Raw genomic sequence first — 19,972 nt, forward strand, 5'->3', positions numbered from 1 at the left:
TCCACTTCAGAACAATTAGTTTTTTCCATTTTCCAGTTGGGCCGATTTTCTCTTGACCAATCGATGGCTACGCTAAACTCTGTCTAGCTTTGCTCTCTCATGTGGTTGTTTTCTGAGGGAAAATAAAAAGTCGCGGCTGTCATTGAAGCCAATGCAAGCATACAGAGTGATGAAGTGAACTTGGCGACTTGCCTAGGGATCGGGACTGGCTGGGGAAGGGGTCTTACCCACAATGCCTTGTGAGTGATAGCTGAGTTGAGCAGGTCATCAGAGAACAGCTACTCACACTCCCCCACATCCCCTCCGTTCCTCCCTCCTCTCCCCGAAAGACCCTCGCTGCCCACTTTCCGACTTCTCCCAGCTGTCTCAAACCCTTCCAAGCCTCCCCACCCATCACTCAAATCACCAGTGACCTGTTGACCTCTCGCACACTGGCTTGCATGCACATGTTTCCTAGCCTGCCATGAACCCATATATTTTATATTTGCATGGATACTATGCAAATAAAAGTATCAGTTGTCAGATGTGAAAAATGCACATAAAACAAACAACTTATAACGTGCAAACACTAAAAATAATGCAGTTTCATTTGCGCCATACAGTCGGGAACGCGCACGGCCAACTGCGGTGCAAGCGGGAGCGCGCACGTCTGTCTGGATCCTCCTCCCACCGCTGCTTCCGCGTGCGCCCCTCGGAGCCTTCCTCAGCTGGCCTCCGGCTGCCTTTTAAAGTAAACACGCCCAGTATGTCACTTTTCACTCGCTCGGAGGTCCAGATACGGTGAGGAGCCTTCTTGGTCTCTCTGTCTCTCTCTTGCCTCCGTCGCTGTCGTCCACAGGACCACACATCCCGTACTCGGGTCGTCCTCGTCGCCTTTCCTCCACTCTCGCCGCGGCCATGTATCGCTACTTTGGAGAGCTATTGAGCCGCTCGGCGGGCAGCGCGCTGGCCTCGGGCTGCGTGGACTCCGCTCTTCCGGCGTCCGCTTCCCTACTGCGTGTTCGCCGCTACGCCGACGCGGCGAGCGAAAATCAGGCGGACGACCCCAACTTCTTCCGCATGGTGGAGGGCTTCTTCGACCGCGGCGCCGCCATCGTGGAGGACAAGCTGGTGGAGGACCTGCGCACCCGCGAGACCCCCGAGCAGAAGCGGCACCGCGTGCGAGGGATCCTGCGCATCATTAAGCCCTGCAACCACGTCCTCAGTGTGTCGTTTCCCATCAAGCGAGACAACGGCGAGTGGGAGGTGGTGGAGGGATACCGTGCCCAGCACAGCCAGCACCGGACGCCCTGCAAGGGAGGTGAGCGCTGGAGGAACCCCCGATGACAGCTAGCGGGTTAGCCTAGCATTCCATTAGCATTAGTTAGCGGTTTTCGAGCTAGTCACCCAGCAACCTCTCTCTTTTTCTTTTATCCTACAAATAATGACGTGTCACTGTTGGCAGTCGCACTTTCACCTAAAACTCACATTTTAATAATATTTTCGCTCACCTGCTAAAACTTCTGTATGCTAGTAGCTCACATCTGGTTATAGTTAAACCACTTAGCCTCTAATTCCACTAAAACTTTGATTTACAGGTGTTTCAAGTCCACATATTCCTGCAAATTCACATCTTTGTATTACCTATCCTCCATAATTTGTTAACTTGTGTTAACTTCAAATACTCCGACCACTGTCATTGAATACAGTTGAGATATTGACTTCAAATTGAGGAGATATTCCCTTGTTTTGTGATAAAGCGATCAAAGTATTGTCTTGCCCTTCTCTAGAGGGATCCCTTTGCCATTGAATCAACTCTGGAGTGAGTTAAAGAGACTAAAAGTAGTGCTTTTCTGCCATCATACTCATTTCTGAACTTTAATGCCAAAACTCAAATCAATCTGCAGGGCCACAAAATGGCTTCCAAGCCGACTTTGGACATCACTCTTGCGCCTTTGACACTGTTATGTTTGCGTGATGTCGTGCCTTTGACACTTAAGTTCAAGACCTCATCTATGAAGGTGCATGCAGCCTCCTCCCCCGTGCAAAGAATTCTGGGTAGTTTGACATGAGCGTGGGCGGGATGTGATGTATGGCGAAAGCGCCTGGGAGTGTCGACGCACTTCAGGAGGGAGGGACTTTGGTTGTTTTCCCAGGCATTCCCATTTGGCTGTGGGCGTCGTAGTAAGAAGACGCATGCCAACATGGTGGCCGTTGTTGCTGTTAACACTCCCGCACCTGCTGGATGCAGGAACTATTCTGGGGCAGCCGTATTTCTTCCTTGCTCAGCTGGTTTCTCTCTAAAGGCGGCTTAAGGCAATGATGTCACTGACGGCGATTTGAATCCTCTCTGGAGTCAGCAAGAACTGAGTGGGTTTAATGATTAATGCGTCACAAAGACCCTTTTGCACCCTAGAGTTCAAAGTTTTTGGCCACGCCCCTTTTTCAAGGGCGCCTTTGACGCATGTGAGTTCACTGGTTACACCGGACTGCAGTGAACCCCGTTGCAGTTGACGCACACCCCTTAAAAATATTGATTGCTTGACACCAATGATTACTTTCCTATTATCCAAGGCTTTGGTGCCATCTAATGGCGTCTTTCGTCATTACATAAAGAACTCCAAACTTGCTTTTTTTTAATTCCAACTATATTTCAATTTGGCATGATTAAACTTCTAACAGAATTTTAAAATTCCTGTAATTTTGCAACAGTTTATAAAAATAAAAACATTCCTTGTAGTCAAATATCAACTTGTGTTGTACAAAGTACTTAGATTTTCTGCCGCGGTTGCTAGGCGGGGATGTAGGGGGGGGGGGCTTGATGGTTTCCCCGCGGCTTGTCTTCCACAAGCTTTGGATTGTCCTCCCTGGCTCGTGGTGGCTCAGCTGATTTTTTTGAAAGGCATGATTATGCCTTGAGTTTTTTCCTCGCCCTCGATTTAATTTTGTTTGTGAATCATGTGGAAAGTTCTGAGGGTAAGAAGAACTGCCGCTCATGTCTGCTCGAGACAACCCCCCCCCCCCCCCCCCCCCACATCTGCTGGATGAGCAGTACGAGTGTTTTACAGCCGCCGTAAAACTGACTGAGCCGTGATTGGCTCTTCTGGATGCTCATTGAGAGGATGAAGCGTTTAGCTGAGACAAACACTTTACTCAAATTACCTTTGTCATTTCTGCTGGGGCATGTTTGGTGGTTTTGTACTGGTCGCCATAGTAACACACCATTTGTTTTTTTTGGGTGTTTTTTTTTTTTAGGTATCCGTTACAGCACCGAGGTGTCTGTGGATGAGGTGAAAGCTCTGGCCTCCTTGATGACGTACAAATGTGCTGTTGTGGGTACGTTTCAGGAGTGTCTTCTTCTTGAGTTACTTTTTGGAAGTATTGTAAGGGAGCCAAGACTTGAGCCAACCAAGCTGTTCCCTTTTGCCAGATGTGCCGTTCGGAGGGGCCAAAGCTGGAGTCAAGATCAACCCCAGGAATTACTCTGTGAGTCATATTTCACCACATAGCATATAATTTGGAACCAAAGGACGGCTTATGAGTCATATGAGGAAGCGACGCCTCACGAGACATCCTGCTTTCCCCCTTGCGTACCTCAAAATAATGTCAATATTTGCCTTTTGGCTCGGCAGGACAACGAGCTGGAGAAGATCACCAGGAGATTCACCATCGAGCTGGCCAAGAAGGGCTTCATCGGTGAGCTTGAACGTTTTGGAGATGCCGTCATGTCTCATTTGCCGAGTTCCCCCAAATCAGTTCATAAATAGCAGCCTACAAAACTCAGCACGAACATCCCACCCCTCCCCCCCTTCATTATTTTTCTTGCAACCCCGCCCAAAGTTTTCTGGAACATTTTTTACCATTAGCCGAGGTTTGAACTTTGAAAGCTGATGTTTTGAATATTCCACCCGGTATTTGTGAAAAAGGTTGTCCAGCTTAATTTGAAGTGCCCTAATCTCCGTGCCCCCACCAGGACCCGGCATCGACGTCCCGGCTCCCGACATGAGCACAGGCGAGCGGGAAATGTCCTGGATCGCCGACACGTACGCCAACACCATCGCGCACACGGTTAGTTGCCAAGCCGCTTCGGGCTCAGGCCTGCCTTCGGCACGATGGCTCTTTTTTTCCTTTTTGGAGGGGGAGAGGGGCAGCTAAACAAGAAGCAAAGTGGAAGAAGTGAGTCACTCCGAACCACCAGCTTCCTGTGCCTCTCCCTTCCCGCCAGAGCAAACATTCCTTTTCTCTCTCATGAAAGCAAGCAAGAAGTCTTTCAGAGAGAAAGGCCTCCTTGTTTGTCCATGATGGATTAATGAAGCAATATTAAAACGCCCAAGTTGGACACAACATTAGGTACAGCACCATAAAGGCGATAAGGCTTGGCGTTCAAAGATTTCGGATGAGGGTTAGGCTTTCAAATCATTGGTAAGTTTTGAAGAAAAAAAAAAATTGAATCCAGTTTGACTTTTTCTTTTTGTTGCTATGACCAGGACATCAACGCCCACGCCTGCGTGACGGGCAAGCCCATCAGCCAGGGCGGCATCCACGGCCGCATCTCAGCCACCGGCCGCGGAGTCTTCCACGGCATCGAGAACTTCATCAATGAGGCCTCCTACATGAGCATGCTGGGACTGACGCCCGGCTTCAAGGACAAGACCTTCATCATCCAGGTGACCGCATGCGATGATGATGATGATGAAGACGAAGGCTTTAGACAGGCGCCGCAATCTGAAAATTGATTTGATTTTGATGGAGGAGGAAGCAGGCCAGCCAGTCAGATGATGCACTCAAGATGAAGATGAGAGCCAGCGAGTGTAGCAGCTTGCTGGAGACATTGCGGATCAAAAGCTTAATCCCTCTAAAAGTGTTTTGTGTGGGGATTGCGGCGGGCACAAATGACTTCTTCCTGGAGGTTTAGCCGGCTGAGAATTAAGCTTTGCCGCTTTCGCTTGTAATCATCCTCCTTACATTCGTGCCACCATTTCTTTTTTTTAAATCATTTTTACTAATGATGGAGGCTACAGGTGTCATGTTACATTAAATTAAGTTGTGGCGTGCGTGTTTTTCAGGGCTTTGGCAACGTGGGTCTGCACTCCATGAGGTACCTGCACAGGTACGGCGCCAAGTGCGTGGGCATCGGCGAGATCGACGGCGCCATCTACAACCCGGAAGGCATCGACCCCAAGCAGCTGGAGGACTACAAACTGGTGCGGCCCGTCTTGTTTTCACGACAACCTGACCTCCGCTTTAATATTTTTGTTTTGGTGGATCCGCCCAACAGCAACACGGTACCATCGTGGGCTTCCCAGGTGCCAAACCCTACGAGGAGAACATTCTGGAAGCCGACTGCCACATCTTGATCCCGGCCGCCGGCGAGAAGCAGCTGAAGCGCCACAATGCCCCCAAGATTAAGGCCAAGGTAGGAGACAAGAGCTTGATAGTGTGATAGAGTGTGATAAATAAGCTTTTTGATTTTTAGTAAATTTGATGTGACTTTTTTCTCAGGATTCTAAATTATGATGAGTGCAAACATTGTGTTCTTTGTCCAGATTATCGCCGAGGGCGCCAACGGTCCCACCACCCCTGAAGCCGATAAAATTTTCCTGGCTAACAAAGTCATGGTCATCCCTGTAAGTGATAGAAAAACTAAATCTTCAATAATGTGAAAGAAGACTTTTGACGGTCCCGCCTCCCGCAGGACATGTACCTGAACGCCGGCGGTGTGACCGTGTCCTATTTCGAGTGGCTGAAGAATCTCAACCACGTTAGCTACGGACGTCTGACCTTCAAATACGAGCGGGACTCCAACTACCACCTGCTCAGTAAGTACAAGATGCAAACGAATGCAATTCTCCTTTGTGACTGCGCCGAATAAAATACTTTGCGTCCTCCAGTGTCCGTGCAGGAGAGTCTGGAGAGGAAATTTGGCAAGCAGGGCGGACCCATCCCCATCGTGCCCACCGCCGACTTCCAGGCTAGAGTTGCTGTGAGTAGATCCGACTTGTCAGAAGCGCGCATCACTTTGGTTGCCTACACAAATGGCGTTTTCATTCACTTTGACTGGTTTGGATTCCAGGGTGCCTCCGAGAAGGACATCGTTCACTCCGGCTTGGCCTACACCATGGAGAGATCCGCCAGGGTAAGCCATCATACACGACATACATACAGAAAACATTACATTCATTGAAATTTCCAAAAATCTTTATCTCAAAGTCTGATTCAGGAAGAAAAAGAATAATCCTAATTCCAGATGCATGTTTTTCCATTGCCCAGCTATGACGTCATCTTGTGCTTTATGCACAGCAGTGATTTTTGTAGGTAGTGTATCACTAATGCTACGAGGGCTCCCTCTAGTGGTATGATAAGAATCTCTGAATTTAATGTTGAAAACAGCACACTAACATTTGATAAGTGCAGTTCGGTTGTATTGAATTTAATTCAGAATAATTCATCTTCAGCTTCTTTTCCATTTTAATGAGGTCAATTTATTTCCTGATTTTCAGCAAATCATGCGCACGGCCAGCAAGTACAACCTCGGCCTGGACCTGCGGACGGCCGCCTACGTCAACGCCATCGAGAAGGTGTTCAAGGTGTACAACGAGGCCGGCCTTACTTTCACCTAAACGCGTCCCTCGCCCGTCCGTCCGCTTTTCCCCCCTTCCCTCTCCCGTTAAACAGCCTTGAGAACATATCTGCGTCGTCGTCGTTTACCCGCCTTCACACGTAAGAAAAAGCAGACAGTTCCGCATTGCCACAGAACAAACTACTGTATATTGGCGGTCAATTTGTTCACTGTAGTTTATAGGCCGCCTTGCTGTGACGAGCACTGCAGATGCCTTAATGCTGAAAAAAAGGGATTTAATTAATATCACAATAAAAGAAATGTTATCAAGGATCATTGGCTAAGTTTCCCACCGTTATTATTTGAAAGGTTCAGTTGGAGCTTTTTGTTTCCCCAGTTAAGTTCTGTAAAGCAGCTTTTCCTCAGGGCAAGAAAGATCCTCCCCATTTGCAGTCCTTCCCCTGCTCCTATTTTAACCGTCCATCTCAATTTCAAGTTATTTTGAAGGGAATTATTTTTTTCCCCTTTTTTGGGGGGGGAAACAATAAAATAGCTTCAAATAATGCTTTTGAGGAGTCTTTGAGTGAATGTGGAACTATAGTAACCATTAAAAGAAATATTTGCTTACCACAATTTGGGTATCATTTTGAGGGTTCACCACAAAGGATGCAGAATAATTTCTGTGATTTTTATTATTTAAATGTATGAGTGTATTTTCTTGCAGCTTTTTCCAAAGAATATGGTAAGTCAAAAGTATGAGCTCTACAATTTGTAAAATCAATTTTCAGACAACCTAAAACATGAAGATATTTATGTGTAATTTAGGAGCATGATGCGGGTTTAATTTTTTTGGGGGGCTAGCCCTGCTTTAATGACACCAACCAAACTGTTCTACCTGTACAAAATGTTACAAAGGGTTGGAGAATTTACAGTACATTTCCATGGGAGGTTAGAAGTTATGGTCAACAGGATTTTTTGGATGAAAGTAGAATTGTGTTCATAATTGTGTCTCCTTGCCCACATGCGTTGGCATTACAGTACTTTAATTGCTCCATATTTTTTGAACTCGTGGGATCATACTTAAAGCATAAAAAAAAAAAACAAGCAATAACAAAAAGCACTCTTCAGTCAAATATTAACTAGTAGGAACAAACAGCAACAATCTGCCAGTAAACTACCCCAGTTGCCACAAGAGGGCGACAAAACACTTGTTTAGACAAAGCCTAACTTTTAACAGTTCCTTCAAACCAAGTTTTGTGAATAACACCCTTTCTAAATTTAAGTTCCTTATTAATGAACCATTTCAGTTTTCTACATTCAAATTTGAGTCACATTTCCTCCCACAAATTCCTGTTCCATGAAAAGTGTCAACTTAAATTCCTGGAATTTTGTGACCATAATAAGTGAAAGAATGAAAGTAGTAGTGGTACAGCTTTAAGAAAGTTTTACATTCAAATCTGGGGAAAGAACATCTCGGGCAAAAGCACAAGGTAGGCCTTCTCCAACACTGTTCCATCAGCAAGCGTCGCCTCCGTGGCTTAATTTATCTGTTGTAGAACTGCGAGGTGACCCAGGCCAGCCCCCACTTGAGGTTGGTGAGCATGAACTTGAGCGCCTTGGTCCATTGCTCCTCCGAGTTGAATTGAGTCTTGATGGAGTACGAGCCTCCGCTGCCGCCCGTGTCCTCAATCTTGCCCTTCTCCACGTCCATCCTGTCACACACACACACAGATTGCGTAAGTGCAAATTTTTTTTTTTATTTATTTCAACAGACATGGCACCGCTTTAGTGAGTGATAGTTTTTAATTTATTATATGGCAGCTATGATTAACTAACCTGTACGGAAGACAGAAGCCAGTGTCGCCTTTTTCCACCTCATCTTTGAACTGCTGTACGCAGTCCAGGAAGGCCACCATAGCGTGGTCAAACTTATTGTCCCAGAAAAACCTCAGGCCCCCCGAACAGTACAAGGGAAGTTCCTGGAGAGAAAAGAAGTTAAGAGCGTGAACCGGGAGGAACATTTTATATTGTCGATTACCTTTGATTTGTCTATAAGGGACTCCAAGTAGGAATGATTTCCATAGGGCACCAGGCGATACCTGAGAGAAAACAGATGGCTAAAATTTAATTAAAAATGTGTCAATTAATTTGCTGTTAATAAGAAATAATAGTAATGGCTACTTTTTGGATTTGCATTATTATTATTAGTCGAGCCTGACCTCTGAAAGCGCAGCCCCATCTTGTTGGCCAGCGCGTGCAACAGCAGCACCGTCTGCCCCCAGGCCGCGTTGATCTCGTTCCACTCCACTGGCACGCTGGGAAGTCGACCCAGACGAAAGTTGTTGATGGTGCCGAACTGGCCGCTGTGCCTGGACGGGACGAAACCATTCAAACGTTAACGTGTTGTGAATGCGACATCTCATATGACGGACCCACCAGATGTGAAAAGTGGCGTTGAAGACGTTTGTCTTCTTGAGTCGATCCAGTTGGATCTGGCAGTACCGCATCTGGTTGTCGACGCTCTTCAGCTCGTCGTCCAGCTCCAGCTGTTGACGTTTGAACTCGCTGTACTCCTTCTGGTACCTGACACACAAAGTACACCTTGAAAAACATCTCTAAGGACAAATGCTGATCAAAATGGCTACTGACTGCAGCTCCTCCGTCTCTAATTGCTGGGCCTGCCCCCGGCTCTGCGTCAGCTCCTGGGCCACGGCTGCGCGTTGCTCCTCCACGGCCTCCAGCTGCTGCACGAGCGCTGCTTCTTCCTCCTTCAGATGCTCGAGCTCGCCCAGCAGCGTCTCCTCATCCTCCACTGGCAGCTGCGACAGGAGCTCCAGGCACTGCCTGAACGCACCGCACAAAAGTTCAGAAGGTGTCCAATTTTGGCGAGACCTCATGTCATCATCACTCACTTGTAATTCTGACATTCATTCTCGGTAATGTTGAGCTGCGTGTCCAGGTGGTCCAAAAGCGTGTCTGTGCATTCCTCGCAAAGCGGGTGGTCCACATCCGTCTGACCGGACATGATGTCAAACAGATCGCTCGTCACCTGCCGCCACAAATACGATCATCAAAATCAGCACACATCATCCTTTCATTTGATTGTCTTGCAGGGGGGTCACCTTGAGTCTACGGCTTAGGTTTTCCATGGTGCCTCCATCTGAAGTGTCTCCGATCAGAGTGAAGCTGTTGGCGCTCTCTGTCGACATCATCCTGCTAACAAGGCCGGCAAAATAGTAAGTCTATATCTAAATATACATTTAGCTTCATACTCATTTAACACCAACTATATCAAATTTTTTATTTTAAACTAAACGCTCACCGTGCAGGGGGGATGTATTTCCTTGACACGCCATCTTGCTTATTTTCTGCAAAAGTCTCCTGAAATGCATTTGAATTAATTGTAAAGATTACGGGAGAGTACATTTAAAGGTGCATTTACCTCTGTTGTGTCTCCGTCACCACATTCCGCATGTTTGCTTGGGGTTACAGTCACCAGTGGAGCTAAAATGAGTCATGGAGAAGCATTATTTTTGGAACTTAAAAGCATGGGAACCTCTGCTTTGCATATTTGTATTTAATAATCCATACCAATCAGTTCGTGGATGGTGACCCGGTCCAGTACATTGAAGGACGTGTCCAGCTTGAGAGGTTGGCAGCACCGCTGACAAACAAAGCTAACCTGCATCGTCGTGCTCGATGTCTTGGAGCCCTCCATCACTCACTACAGGTATATAAAAAAGAAAAAAAAATAAGATTGCAATCAGTGTCACAATGGTGAGTTTTCTGCATTAGATCGTTGCTGAATTATTCCCAAACCCGTGCTAAAGTTAACTTGTGGCTAATGGCTATATGCTAGTTAAATCAATAAAGATGTGTGATTACCTTGAATCTATTTAAATTCATATAACACTCCTTTGGTGCAGACACCGCATAATAATTTTGACGATAACACTGCTGGAATAACAAATAAATATAAAATCAATTTATATGACCGTCGCGCTTCCACTTCCGTGTTGATGTTTACGTCTTCTTCTTCTTCGTTTCGTAAAAATGCTGACGAGAGTAAGTGCGTCCACTACTGGTGGAATGATACAGATTCAAGAGGAAAAGCGAAATAAAGGTGGGTTAAAATTAAGTGCATATGGACTTTTTAAAATAATTTATTTGAAGTAGTATTGAAGGAAGTGAGGTTGTACAAAAGGAAGGGAGTACAAAGCGCTAACAACATAACCCATATAAGTAGATGAAAAGTTTGAGTGTTTGGTTTGTACTGCAATAAAGTCATTATAATGTATTAATTTTATAACATTCTGATGGGAAACCACGGCGTTCACCAATCAAAGCAAACGTCGGTTCTTTGTAAGGAAAAAAATGCGGTAATAGTGAGACGGCAATGACGACATTAGCAGCAATCGAGTAGTGTTCCAAACCAGTTTACATTTGACTTATAAGTAAACGCTTTAGTCTACTGAATACAAATAATTATATATTTCTCTGCATTACCCACAATATTAATATTTTTATTATTTTATTTTTACTGTTGCTTGCTTTAGCGATTAAATGTTGCAGTTCTATCCTCCCACCAATAGATGGGAGGCGCGAGCCCAAACAGAAAGCCGCCATTCAACAAATAACCGAAGAAGTTCGCGGGAAAACCCAAGTCCGTGAAAGCGGAAGAGTGGAAAAAAGCAGGTAAAATGGTCACAAAATGTCTGTTAACTATAAAAAGGCGACATATTCTATAATTCCTTATTGTCTTTTACTGTCATGGTGGTGTAATTCTCAATATTTTGTATCGTTAAAGTTGTCAAGCTATCGCCACACTCTTATTTAATCACCTATGACGACTGACATGGATCAAATGTGTTCTTGTTTATTGAAATGCTGCTGACATCTTGTAGAAATGTATTTAATGTTCGTTTTGTTACGCTTAGATTTAAAAGAAAAAACAAGAAATCGACTTCATGGCACCACCCAAAGACAGCGAAGTCAAAAGAGGCATAGCTGCTCTGTGGGAGACTCTGCAGTGCCCCATATGGTAATTTATATTCCATCAAACATTTGTAATAAAAAAATCAAAGTATTCTAAATGTTTATATCCTTCATATATAGTTTAGATTTGTTGACTCAACCTGTTTCCACCAAGTGCGACCATCAGTTTTGCAAGTAAGAATAATTTCATATCATTTCCACAACAGTAAAATTGGTTTTGTAGTACTAACTGTTAATTAACTTAATGATATATCCTTTAATCCTTACATCAATGCCTATTCAAAATTATTAGAGCAACTGATTTTTCTTGACCGCTGTAGGTTTTGTATGCTGAAGTTATTGGAAAACTCCAAGCAAAACCGAGCCAACTGCCCAGTGTGTAAAGAAAAGATAACCAAAAGGTTGGCCATATTCACAATGTCATTTTAGATGAACTAGTCTCCTTTGCACAAAATTATTATTAACACAAAGGTCTGTGTTTAGTCCTGAATCTTTTTAATAGGGAAACATGGCTTCTAAAAGTGCCTCAAAATGTTACTTTTTCTTTCACACAGAAGTTTGCAAGAGAGTCCGGGTTTTCAGAGACTCGTGACAGGACTGCAAGACATAATCCAGGCCTATGAGCACGACACTGGCACAAACTGTAAGTTAGGTGAGTCAATTCAAACGGAGAGCCCTGAATAACTTTCATTTTCTCCATTCAGACTTCACTGGACTGGCCCAGGAAGGAAGGCGATCGACGTGAGTGTGATTGCAAGTCTTGCAAGTGATTCGAGTTGTCACTTGTCTCCTGACTGCTGTTTCATTCCAAGCAGGGTCAATGATGACAAACACGATGATGGGACCCCCAACAATGTGGAGGGTGTCGTAAAGCCTCTTCCGAGTTCTCATTCATCAAGTATAGCAGGTAAAAGGCTTGGTTGGTGGTAGGCAAACGTTGGACATGCTCACACTATGATAGACCAAAGTGCTTGAAATGTATGGGTCCTCTCATTCAGGAAGTATTTTTTTGTCTTCAGCTCTCAATGGATTTGCAAGAGTGATGGGATTCGGGGATTCCACTACTTTGATGACAGAAGATCAATTTCAAAGCCACTCTGTTCATATGTCACAATCAATTGACTCGATTCCGGCATCAGGACTCGCTACTGGTGAGAAAAGACAAAAGGACCAAGTTGTTTTGGAAAATCAACCTCTCACGCAGTCCTTTGCAAAAGAACAAATAGAGGAGGAGCCTCAGATCTTTGAGAGGAGGAAGAGGAAAAGTAAGAAGAGGGTTGCAGAGTGGCTCCTGAAGGTTCCTGCTGAGAAGAGCCTTGAGTTGGAGGAACCAGCAGAGGTTGCCCACCTTTCTGACGATTCCGACAGTGCCGCATCTGACAAGAAGGAGCAGATTGCCAAAACGGTTGAGGAACAAGTCTTTGGGTTCACCTACAGACGAAAGCAAAGAGATAAACGTAGCTCCGGTGGCAAACTGCTATCGCACACAAAAAGGCTATCCAAGAAGAAAAACATAACCAGCCTTGAAGAGAAACTTGTAGACCTGGAAGACCCTGCAACGATGGATGTCTCAGAAGAACCAGGAAATTGTGAGAATCACAAGAAGGATCTGGACAACCCTCCAGAAAATGCTGAGATGACAAGCTTTGGCACCTTCCAGCCTGAACGCACGCCAACGAGGTTGCGTAGCTCTTTGCGGCAGGTCGACTCCGATTTGCAGGCCAAAGCGGAGACGGAAAATTACGCTCCGAAGAAAGACAAGCGTCGAGCCCCTCCGGAGAGAGGCAAGTCGACCCGGGCTGTCAAACCCCTTGTCCTTGTCGGAGTTCACGAGGGAAATGACGTCACTAAGTGTTCTCTTCCGACGGAGGCTGTTCAGGTTCATATCGAGAACTACCCGAGCAGCGAGGACCAGGAAGCGGCAGTCACGACGGGCACCAGGAGATCCAAGAGACTTCGCAAGTCTTCCCAGAACGTCCGGCAGCCATCTCCCAAAAAAGCTGCAACTCGCCAGCGGACGCAAACGCAAGGAGAGGACGTTAAAGAAGGCGCTACATCGGATCCTCGGGATGCAAACGCTTGCAAAAGTAACGGTTGCGTATATGCCAAAGACATCTGTGGCATTGAAAACATGGAGATCTCCCATCTGGAGAGTCATGTTGAGGGTCCACCCACTGAAAACCAAGTGGATTCAGATTGTGACCCTGCTCAGGTTCCAGGTTCTGAAAGTCTATTTGGGACAGCTCCGGAAGATCCAGCTCCACCTTTGATTCCGAGCGCCAAGATGGAAACGGAGGACTGCAACGACAGCGAGGTGGACACTGCCCAACTCCTAAGAACCTTCAAGGCCACCAAAAGGAGGTCGTTCCACCTCGGTCCATCGAGTGGGAAGAAGAGGCGGAGTGAGGATGAAGAACCTGTGCACAGCCCGGAGAAACGCAACCTTACGAGATCAAGAACCCAGCGTGCCAAACAGCAGACCACACCGAGATCGGACATCACTGGCATGTCAATTTGTAGCAATTTAATCCCCCCAACCGATTCACCCGCCAAGAAAATGGACGCCGAAGGGGTGGCCGCTCCCGTTCCTCTCGGGAGTAGCGTCAGCAGTGCCCTCAGCCAGCAAAAAGTGCCATCTCATGAAACGGAAAGCCCTCTCCCGACCTTCATACCTCAAGTCGTGGATTCTGGACTCCATTTTCATAAGCACCAGGAGTTTCCAGAGAGTTCGTTTGAATCCGCCCCCAAGGAGGACATCGGGAACCTGGCTGAGGACCCCGCCGCCATCGGAAACGGTTCAGCAAGGACATCCCAGCATCTCTTAAATGCCGACTGCTCCTTGACTCCGGACGGCCTCTTAGACCAGCCGGGTCACGGAACCCAGTCGTCCGTCCGGAGCAACCCCATCCGCAACACGAGAAGGCGGGCCCAAAGGCTGCAGCACTCATGGGAGTCACTGAGCAGCTGCGATGAGGAGGTGCCCACTTGGACGCAAATATTACAAGAGGCCACCCACCACCCTCAGGACGACGCTGATCTGGACGCCACTCAAGCTAACCAACGTGAGGCTGATGACGTCGAAGTGCGCTGCCAGAGTCCAGACGGCGTTACCGCCAGCCAAGCCTCCGTTGACTTGTTTGACTCTCCAAATAAGTGTAAGATGCAGTTTGTGTTTCGATCAGTTCAATTCTAGAGAGAAGCTCACTAACCATTATTTTAATCATTCCTTAATCTATTCTTTTTTAATCAATCGAAAAAAATCTCTAATCTACAAAAATGGATCATTAACATATAATTTTCCCCATATTTGTGAATGTTATTTTCATTTTTATGACCTCTTTGTAGCCGACCTGCCAGCAAACGATGCAAGCGTGCCTGCCGAGTTGTCGCAGTTCGGAAGCGAGGTTCTTGTCACACAGGTAAAAAGATTTACATTTCCAATTTTAATGTATTAACAGTGTCAGTCAACTTTCTCTATGTGCATTATCATAATATCCAGCAGAGGGCAGCATACTCCTTGTCTTTAACGCAACTGTCATTTCCAGAATGACTGATGACTTTGCTTTGTTTGGGGGGGCAAAAAATCCCTCTCAGCAAGTTTTAAATTGCATTTTATTTACATGGGCCGCAGAGGAGATGATGCTTGTTCTCCTCATCCATCATCCTGCATTCGCCCTTTTATCTGCTCACTGTCACGCCTCACTACATTTTTCCTTCATATCTTACTATATTGCCTAAAACACACTTTTACTTATCTATCCCTCCACTCTACTGACAAAGTAAAGCATGAGCAACAATAACAAAAAAGCACCCGGGAAACTTTCTGACATTTGTCATACGCTTCCGCCCTCGCCGATTGACACTCAAAATTGCGCACGAGTTGCATTCTGAGCTTTTCTTTCTTCACCACTAACTTTCGTTCAATCCATTGTAATGTCTCATTTTCCTCCCTTTGGTCAGCAAAAGGTGGAGATGAAGAACGAGCTGGTGAGGCTGGAGAAGTTGATGGCGCTGGTAACCGAGGTCCTCCAGGAGAAGGAGGCCAGTTCGCCTGCGTGTAAGCTGATCACACCGCTTCGAGACTTCAGTGGTGGACTTGTTCTTCTTAGATCATATTTGATTTATTTTTGTGGTATTCATTAGGCTCAGGCGTGCAGAAATCGGGTCCACGTGACCCGAACGCAAGGGGTGATCCAGACAGGTTAGTCAGGCGGGTCCTTTCGGGATATGAAACATTGCAGCTTGCCTTGAACAAAATATTTTTAATATTACATTCACACCATGTCGTGCTTTGTTGAGCAGCAGACTCCAAGTATCCCGCGAGTCGGTTATTATTCTCTCCAATAACGTCATTATTCTTATGCATTATTATTTTGCAGGAAAGACCTCGCAGAAGGTGCAGAGGAGCCCATAAGAGAACGGCTGCTTCAGTCCGCCGTCCAGATGTGTAAGGATGTTGCTCCATCTTACATCCCGGTGCTCATTATTATGACTCACTGAGCTTTTCCATTTTCCTGCTTAGCGCCGCCACCTTCGCCACGCTCAGGACCAGCTGGGGAAAGCACGGCTGATTCAAATCCATCCTCCAGCAACAAGGAGAACAAGACTCCCGAGAGAAACGGAGCTAAAATGGTGCTGGTGCCGTCTGGTTTGGGGCCCGCCGAGCAGGTGCGTGTTCATCGGTCGAGACGGCAATTATCCAGCTTAATGGTCAAAGTGGTTGCCGAGGGACGGGCAGCGTGCGCCTGTCATGCCTGTCCGTTTTGCAGGTGGCCATGCGGAGGTTTGCCAGGAAGGTGGGCGCTGGTGTGGTTTCCCAGGTGACCGCGGAAGTGACGCACGTCGTCATGTGCACAGGTAGGCCCGGACACGTCAGGGTAACAATGCAACCATTTTTTCGAACGTCTTAAACCCTTAGCGCATTTTAGCTTCAGTTTGGAATTTCACCAATTAACTTTTTATGAGTAGTCTGGAATTTAGTATATGGTACCCGCAAAACCGCGCTTGGTATTTGGCTGGTCCTTTGGATTGAGCAATCCAAGCAAGCTTTCGAGTTTGGGGGAGGAAAGAACATTTTCATTCTGCAACAGCACTTTGCTGTTTTGCACGGCTCCTTAACACGAGTCTCTCGGAGATAAGCCCCCGACCTCATTCTCTTGCTCGTTGTTAATTACCCTTCCTGATAGATTATTTTTAATTCTCTGTTTCCAAAGCGGCACTTTTCAACAAGGCCTTTTAGCGGGCGGTCGTTTCCTCGGCAACCGAGTAACGGGGAGCGCTTGCCCTTCCGATCCGTGCTGGTTTTAAGCTTTAAGGCCTGCCAAAGACATAAATATTCTTCATTGATGAGTAATAACAATGCCGGATCTGTTCTCGATGTTCACTGCCACGCTTGACGAATCTTTTCTCTTTGAGCGCCATAGCAAATCCAAAAGCATACCAATCAATGATACAACAAGTGTTATGTAATAAAATGTTGTAAATCAATTTGTCTCCCTGCGTTTTTGTCCACCAGATGATCAACTAGTATGCGAGCGTACTCTCAAGTACTTCCTTGGCATTGCAGGCAGGAAGTGGGTGGTGAGCTTCCAGTGTAAGTAATGGCTTTATTTTATTTTTTTATGCCTCTCTCGCTGTTTGTCGTGATTCATATAGCGACGTCACGTGCGCCCCTGTGACAAATTTAACCTGACAATAGCGAGGCACACTAAAACAAGTGAACTTCTCATTTCCTCCTCGCAGGGATCGCCGAATGCCTCAAGCAAAAGAAACTCTTGGACGAGGTACGCTTGGCCCTCCATTTCGAGTCAAGGCCGCCCGACGAGGCTTTCCACGCCGTTTCCCGCGATACTCCTCATGCATTATTTGTCAGCCATTTGCTTTCGCATTCCCGGCATCCGGTGTAATAACCCGGCTGCGCTCATTAAAAAAACAAATAAGTGTTTTTCCAACTTGTACCCGTCGGGCCGTCAGAGAATAGCGGCGTGCTTGGAATGTTTTCACCCACACATTGTTCTTCCCCCCCTCCAACAGAGTTTATTTGAAGTCCGAGGCGACGTGGTGAACGGCGCCGATCACCTCGGCCCTAACAGAGCTCGCACCACCGGTGACGACAATGTGAGCGCACAACTTTTGTGGTAACACAACTCACGATTGAATTAACCATTTTGGGCTCCGCGTCAGTGCCTTTCATACGGAATCATCCAGCCAACTAACAGAGTTCCCGTCAAGCATTTGTTGGAGTGAACGTGCTCTGCAGATCACCTGGCACTCCCAATATGTCCCCAAGGACATTAGTGTTGTCTAAATTAAAAATCTTCACCAGCGAGACTTTTCATCACACAAAGCACCTCTGGCTGGTGATCATTATAAATGCAGCTAAGCGGGAGAAGAAGTGATTTTTCTCCACGCGCTTTTCCGCACCATACACATGCCTCCGACGTCACGCCGTATGACTTATGCGGCCGCCACGGCTCAAGGAAGCCATTTTGCATTTGACTAGTTCCAGCCAAGCGAGCTGACCCTGAACAAAACAAAGTGCTCGCCATCGTTGTTGAGCAGTCGTTTTTCATTTTGCATGCCAAAGGCAGCCATGTTGGCGCTTATTTGTTGTCAAGTAAGGTTTAAGACACTGGCTTTTATTTTGTCTCCACAGCTTCTCATGAAGGGCTATGAAATCTGCCTTCAAGGACCTTTTACAAACATGACCACAGGTAAACACAGTATGCAAAAACTCATCTCAAGATCCCAAAAGGTTTGAGTGGCTCTGCCTCAAACAACAAAACATTAGCGCCATGCTGCTGTTGCAGTGCTGTTTGCAAAATCGTAATTGACTCACGCTGACTTAAAACTTTAATATGATTTTGTCCATGCTGGGTTTTTTTTTTTCCACCCGCTTTTTGGCTTGTAACAATCGAATACAGAGACAACTTATTATTGTCTGTTGCTCACATAAATGCTAATACACGCCACTGCTATGCTGAAATGCCAAAGGAGAAAAAAAAACGGAATGAGGACCGGCGCCTCGTTGGCACACAGCACATCACGGTGGCCCATCTCGTAGCCTCAGACACAATTACGCCGCAGCTTTGCTTGCCTGCAATTTGCATTTCAATGTTTTAATGTTTTGTGTTTGTTCGTCTCCCAGCGCAAATGGAGTGGATGGTGCAGCTGTGTGGCGCCACCGTGGTCAAAGACCTCCACAGTAAACGGGTGAGAACTGCCCTCGCCAAAAAACTACCGCTGACAACATGGATTTGGTGTTTACTCTTTTTGTGACCCTTTCTTAATGTGTCAGAAAAGCCCACATGGTTATATATATATATCGATGAACTCTCTTGTTTTGCTCCCACAGAAGTCCAACCAGCTGGTCATCGTTCAGCCTGGATCAGAGCCATGTTCGTACAGCGGTAAGTTTCATACCGAACCCGCAAAATATTTTCGGAGTATCTAGTTATCCTCCTCCTGCGTTGAAGGTTGAACTTTACAGCCGCCGCAATTGGGTTCCTTTTCCTTCATTGCGACCCCAAAAAAACTCTCACTCTCAATCAGTGTTCCCGTTTAGTGTGAAACTCTCACCGAGTCTAACAGACGAGGTGGCAGACGTTCTTTCAAGACGGTTTCACCGGGCAGAGCCGGGTGCGAAAGAACTCGGGCAGCGAGGAAATGGCCCAGAGCAAATGTCAGACTGAGGGGGCGGGGAGGCAACAAATAATCCAGTCCAATCCTGTATATACAAAAAAAATGAGAAACTGGCTATTATTTACAAAGTAGATGGAGTATGATTGTGATTGTGTTATTGTTATTCACCGACAGGTCTCGCAAAACAGGCCACAGTTGTGACTCGCGCTTGGTTGCTGGACACGGTGGCCACCTACACTTTCCAAGGTTACGAAAACTACCTAATGTGAGTCGAGGACGCGTTTTACCACATTTTTAGATTTAAATGCTGTGTAAAAAAGAAATGTTCAGAAAGCAAAAGAGGAGAGATATGTAAAGTGAAGCTATAATAATAAATAGTTCATCAAATGGTCTGGGTTTTTGGGATCGAGGGCTGGGGGGAAAAAGCAGCTTTCTTAGGAACGTGATTGCTCTTCTTTTGAATCATGAGAGAATCGACCGCTTCATACGTAGCAGGTACGCGTGTTTGTTGGGTCGCGGTATAGCAACGGCGCAATTAGCCTTGTTTTGAACAACAGCTGGCTGCAAACGGGAATGTCAGCACGTCTCTTCGGAGGCCTTTTTAAATGCCAGATGCGCTGGTGCCACGATGCTGCTTTCTTCCAGTCAGCTGTTTTTTGTTTGTATTTTTTTTTTTTTACCCCCTCCCTCATTCAGTAGCATCACTTTCAATGGCGTGTTGAGTTCAAGCACTGAATAGCAATAGTTGTTCTCCTTTATTTGGACTGAAGGAATGTCAGGCCCGTCTCGTTTGAGCGA

At 46.2% G+C, this 19,972-nt stretch overlaps 3 protein-coding genes across 4 annotated transcripts; 2 read left to right on the forward strand and 1 right to left on the reverse strand.

The window, feature by feature from the left end:
• Positions 1-660: 660 nt before the first annotated feature.
• Positions 661-7,101, forward strand: glud1b (glutamate dehydrogenase 1b). The gene is made up of 13 exons (XM_049758212.2): positions 661-1,300; positions 3,235-3,315; positions 3,410-3,465; positions 3,612-3,675; positions 3,953-4,047; positions 4,467-4,646; positions 5,046-5,183; positions 5,258-5,395; positions 5,526-5,606; positions 5,675-5,798; positions 5,871-5,962; positions 6,053-6,115; positions 6,480-7,101. Exons 1-13 carry the CDS (start codon positions 898-900, stop codon positions 6,597-6,599), a joined length of 1,635 nt encoding a protein of 544 aa, XP_049614169.1. The 5' UTR covers positions 661-897; the 3' UTR covers positions 6,600-7,101.
• Positions 7,102-7,377: 276 nt separating this feature from the next.
• Positions 7,378-10,598, reverse strand: becn1 (beclin 1, autophagy related). Of its 2 annotated transcripts, none has more exons than XM_049758214.2 (12): positions 10,424-10,598; positions 10,130-10,262; positions 9,981-10,042; positions 9,861-9,919; positions 9,661-9,751; positions 9,451-9,587; positions 9,188-9,382; positions 8,975-9,121; positions 8,758-8,907; positions 8,577-8,637; positions 8,375-8,517; positions 7,378-8,250 (listed from the first exon to the last, which is right to left on the reverse strand). In XM_049758214.2, the coding sequence occupies exons 2-12, from the start codon at positions 10,254-10,256 to the stop codon at positions 8,082-8,084; spliced, it is 1,341 nt and encodes a 446-aa protein (XP_049614171.1). In that variant the 5' UTR covers positions 10,257-10,262; positions 10,424-10,598; the 3' UTR covers positions 7,378-8,081. The 2 variants fall into 2 exon arrangements, with proteins under 2 accessions (XP_049614171.1, XP_049614170.1); XM_049758213.2 differs by having other exon boundaries at positions 9,661-9,754.
• Positions 10,599-11,087: 489 nt separating this feature from the next.
• LOC125990982 (breast cancer type 1 susceptibility protein homolog) lies at positions 11,088-19,561 on the forward strand. The gene is made up of 21 exons (XM_049758428.1): positions 11,088-11,233; positions 11,476-11,579; positions 11,654-11,707; positions 11,854-11,934; positions 12,088-12,176; positions 12,238-12,274; positions 12,349-12,440; positions 12,553-14,688; positions 14,879-14,952; positions 15,494-15,590; positions 15,677-15,734; positions 15,913-15,980; positions 16,056-16,201; positions 16,303-16,390; positions 17,049-17,126; positions 17,276-17,316; positions 17,567-17,650; positions 18,189-18,246; positions 18,681-18,745; positions 18,888-18,942; positions 19,349-19,561. The coding sequence occupies exons 2-21, from the start codon at positions 11,506-11,508 to the stop codon at positions 19,441-19,443; spliced, it is 3,570 nt and encodes a 1,189-aa protein (XP_049614385.1). The 5' UTR covers positions 11,088-11,233; positions 11,476-11,505; the 3' UTR covers positions 19,444-19,561.
• The last annotated feature ends 411 nt before the right edge of the window (positions 19,562-19,972 follow it).

This window comes from Syngnathus scovelli, chromosome 21 (assembly GCF_024217435.2).
Source record: "Syngnathus scovelli strain Florida chromosome 21, RoL_Ssco_1.2, whole genome shotgun sequence".
NCBI classification, from domain to species: Eukaryota; Metazoa; Chordata; class Actinopteri; order Syngnathiformes; family Syngnathidae; genus Syngnathus; species Syngnathus scovelli.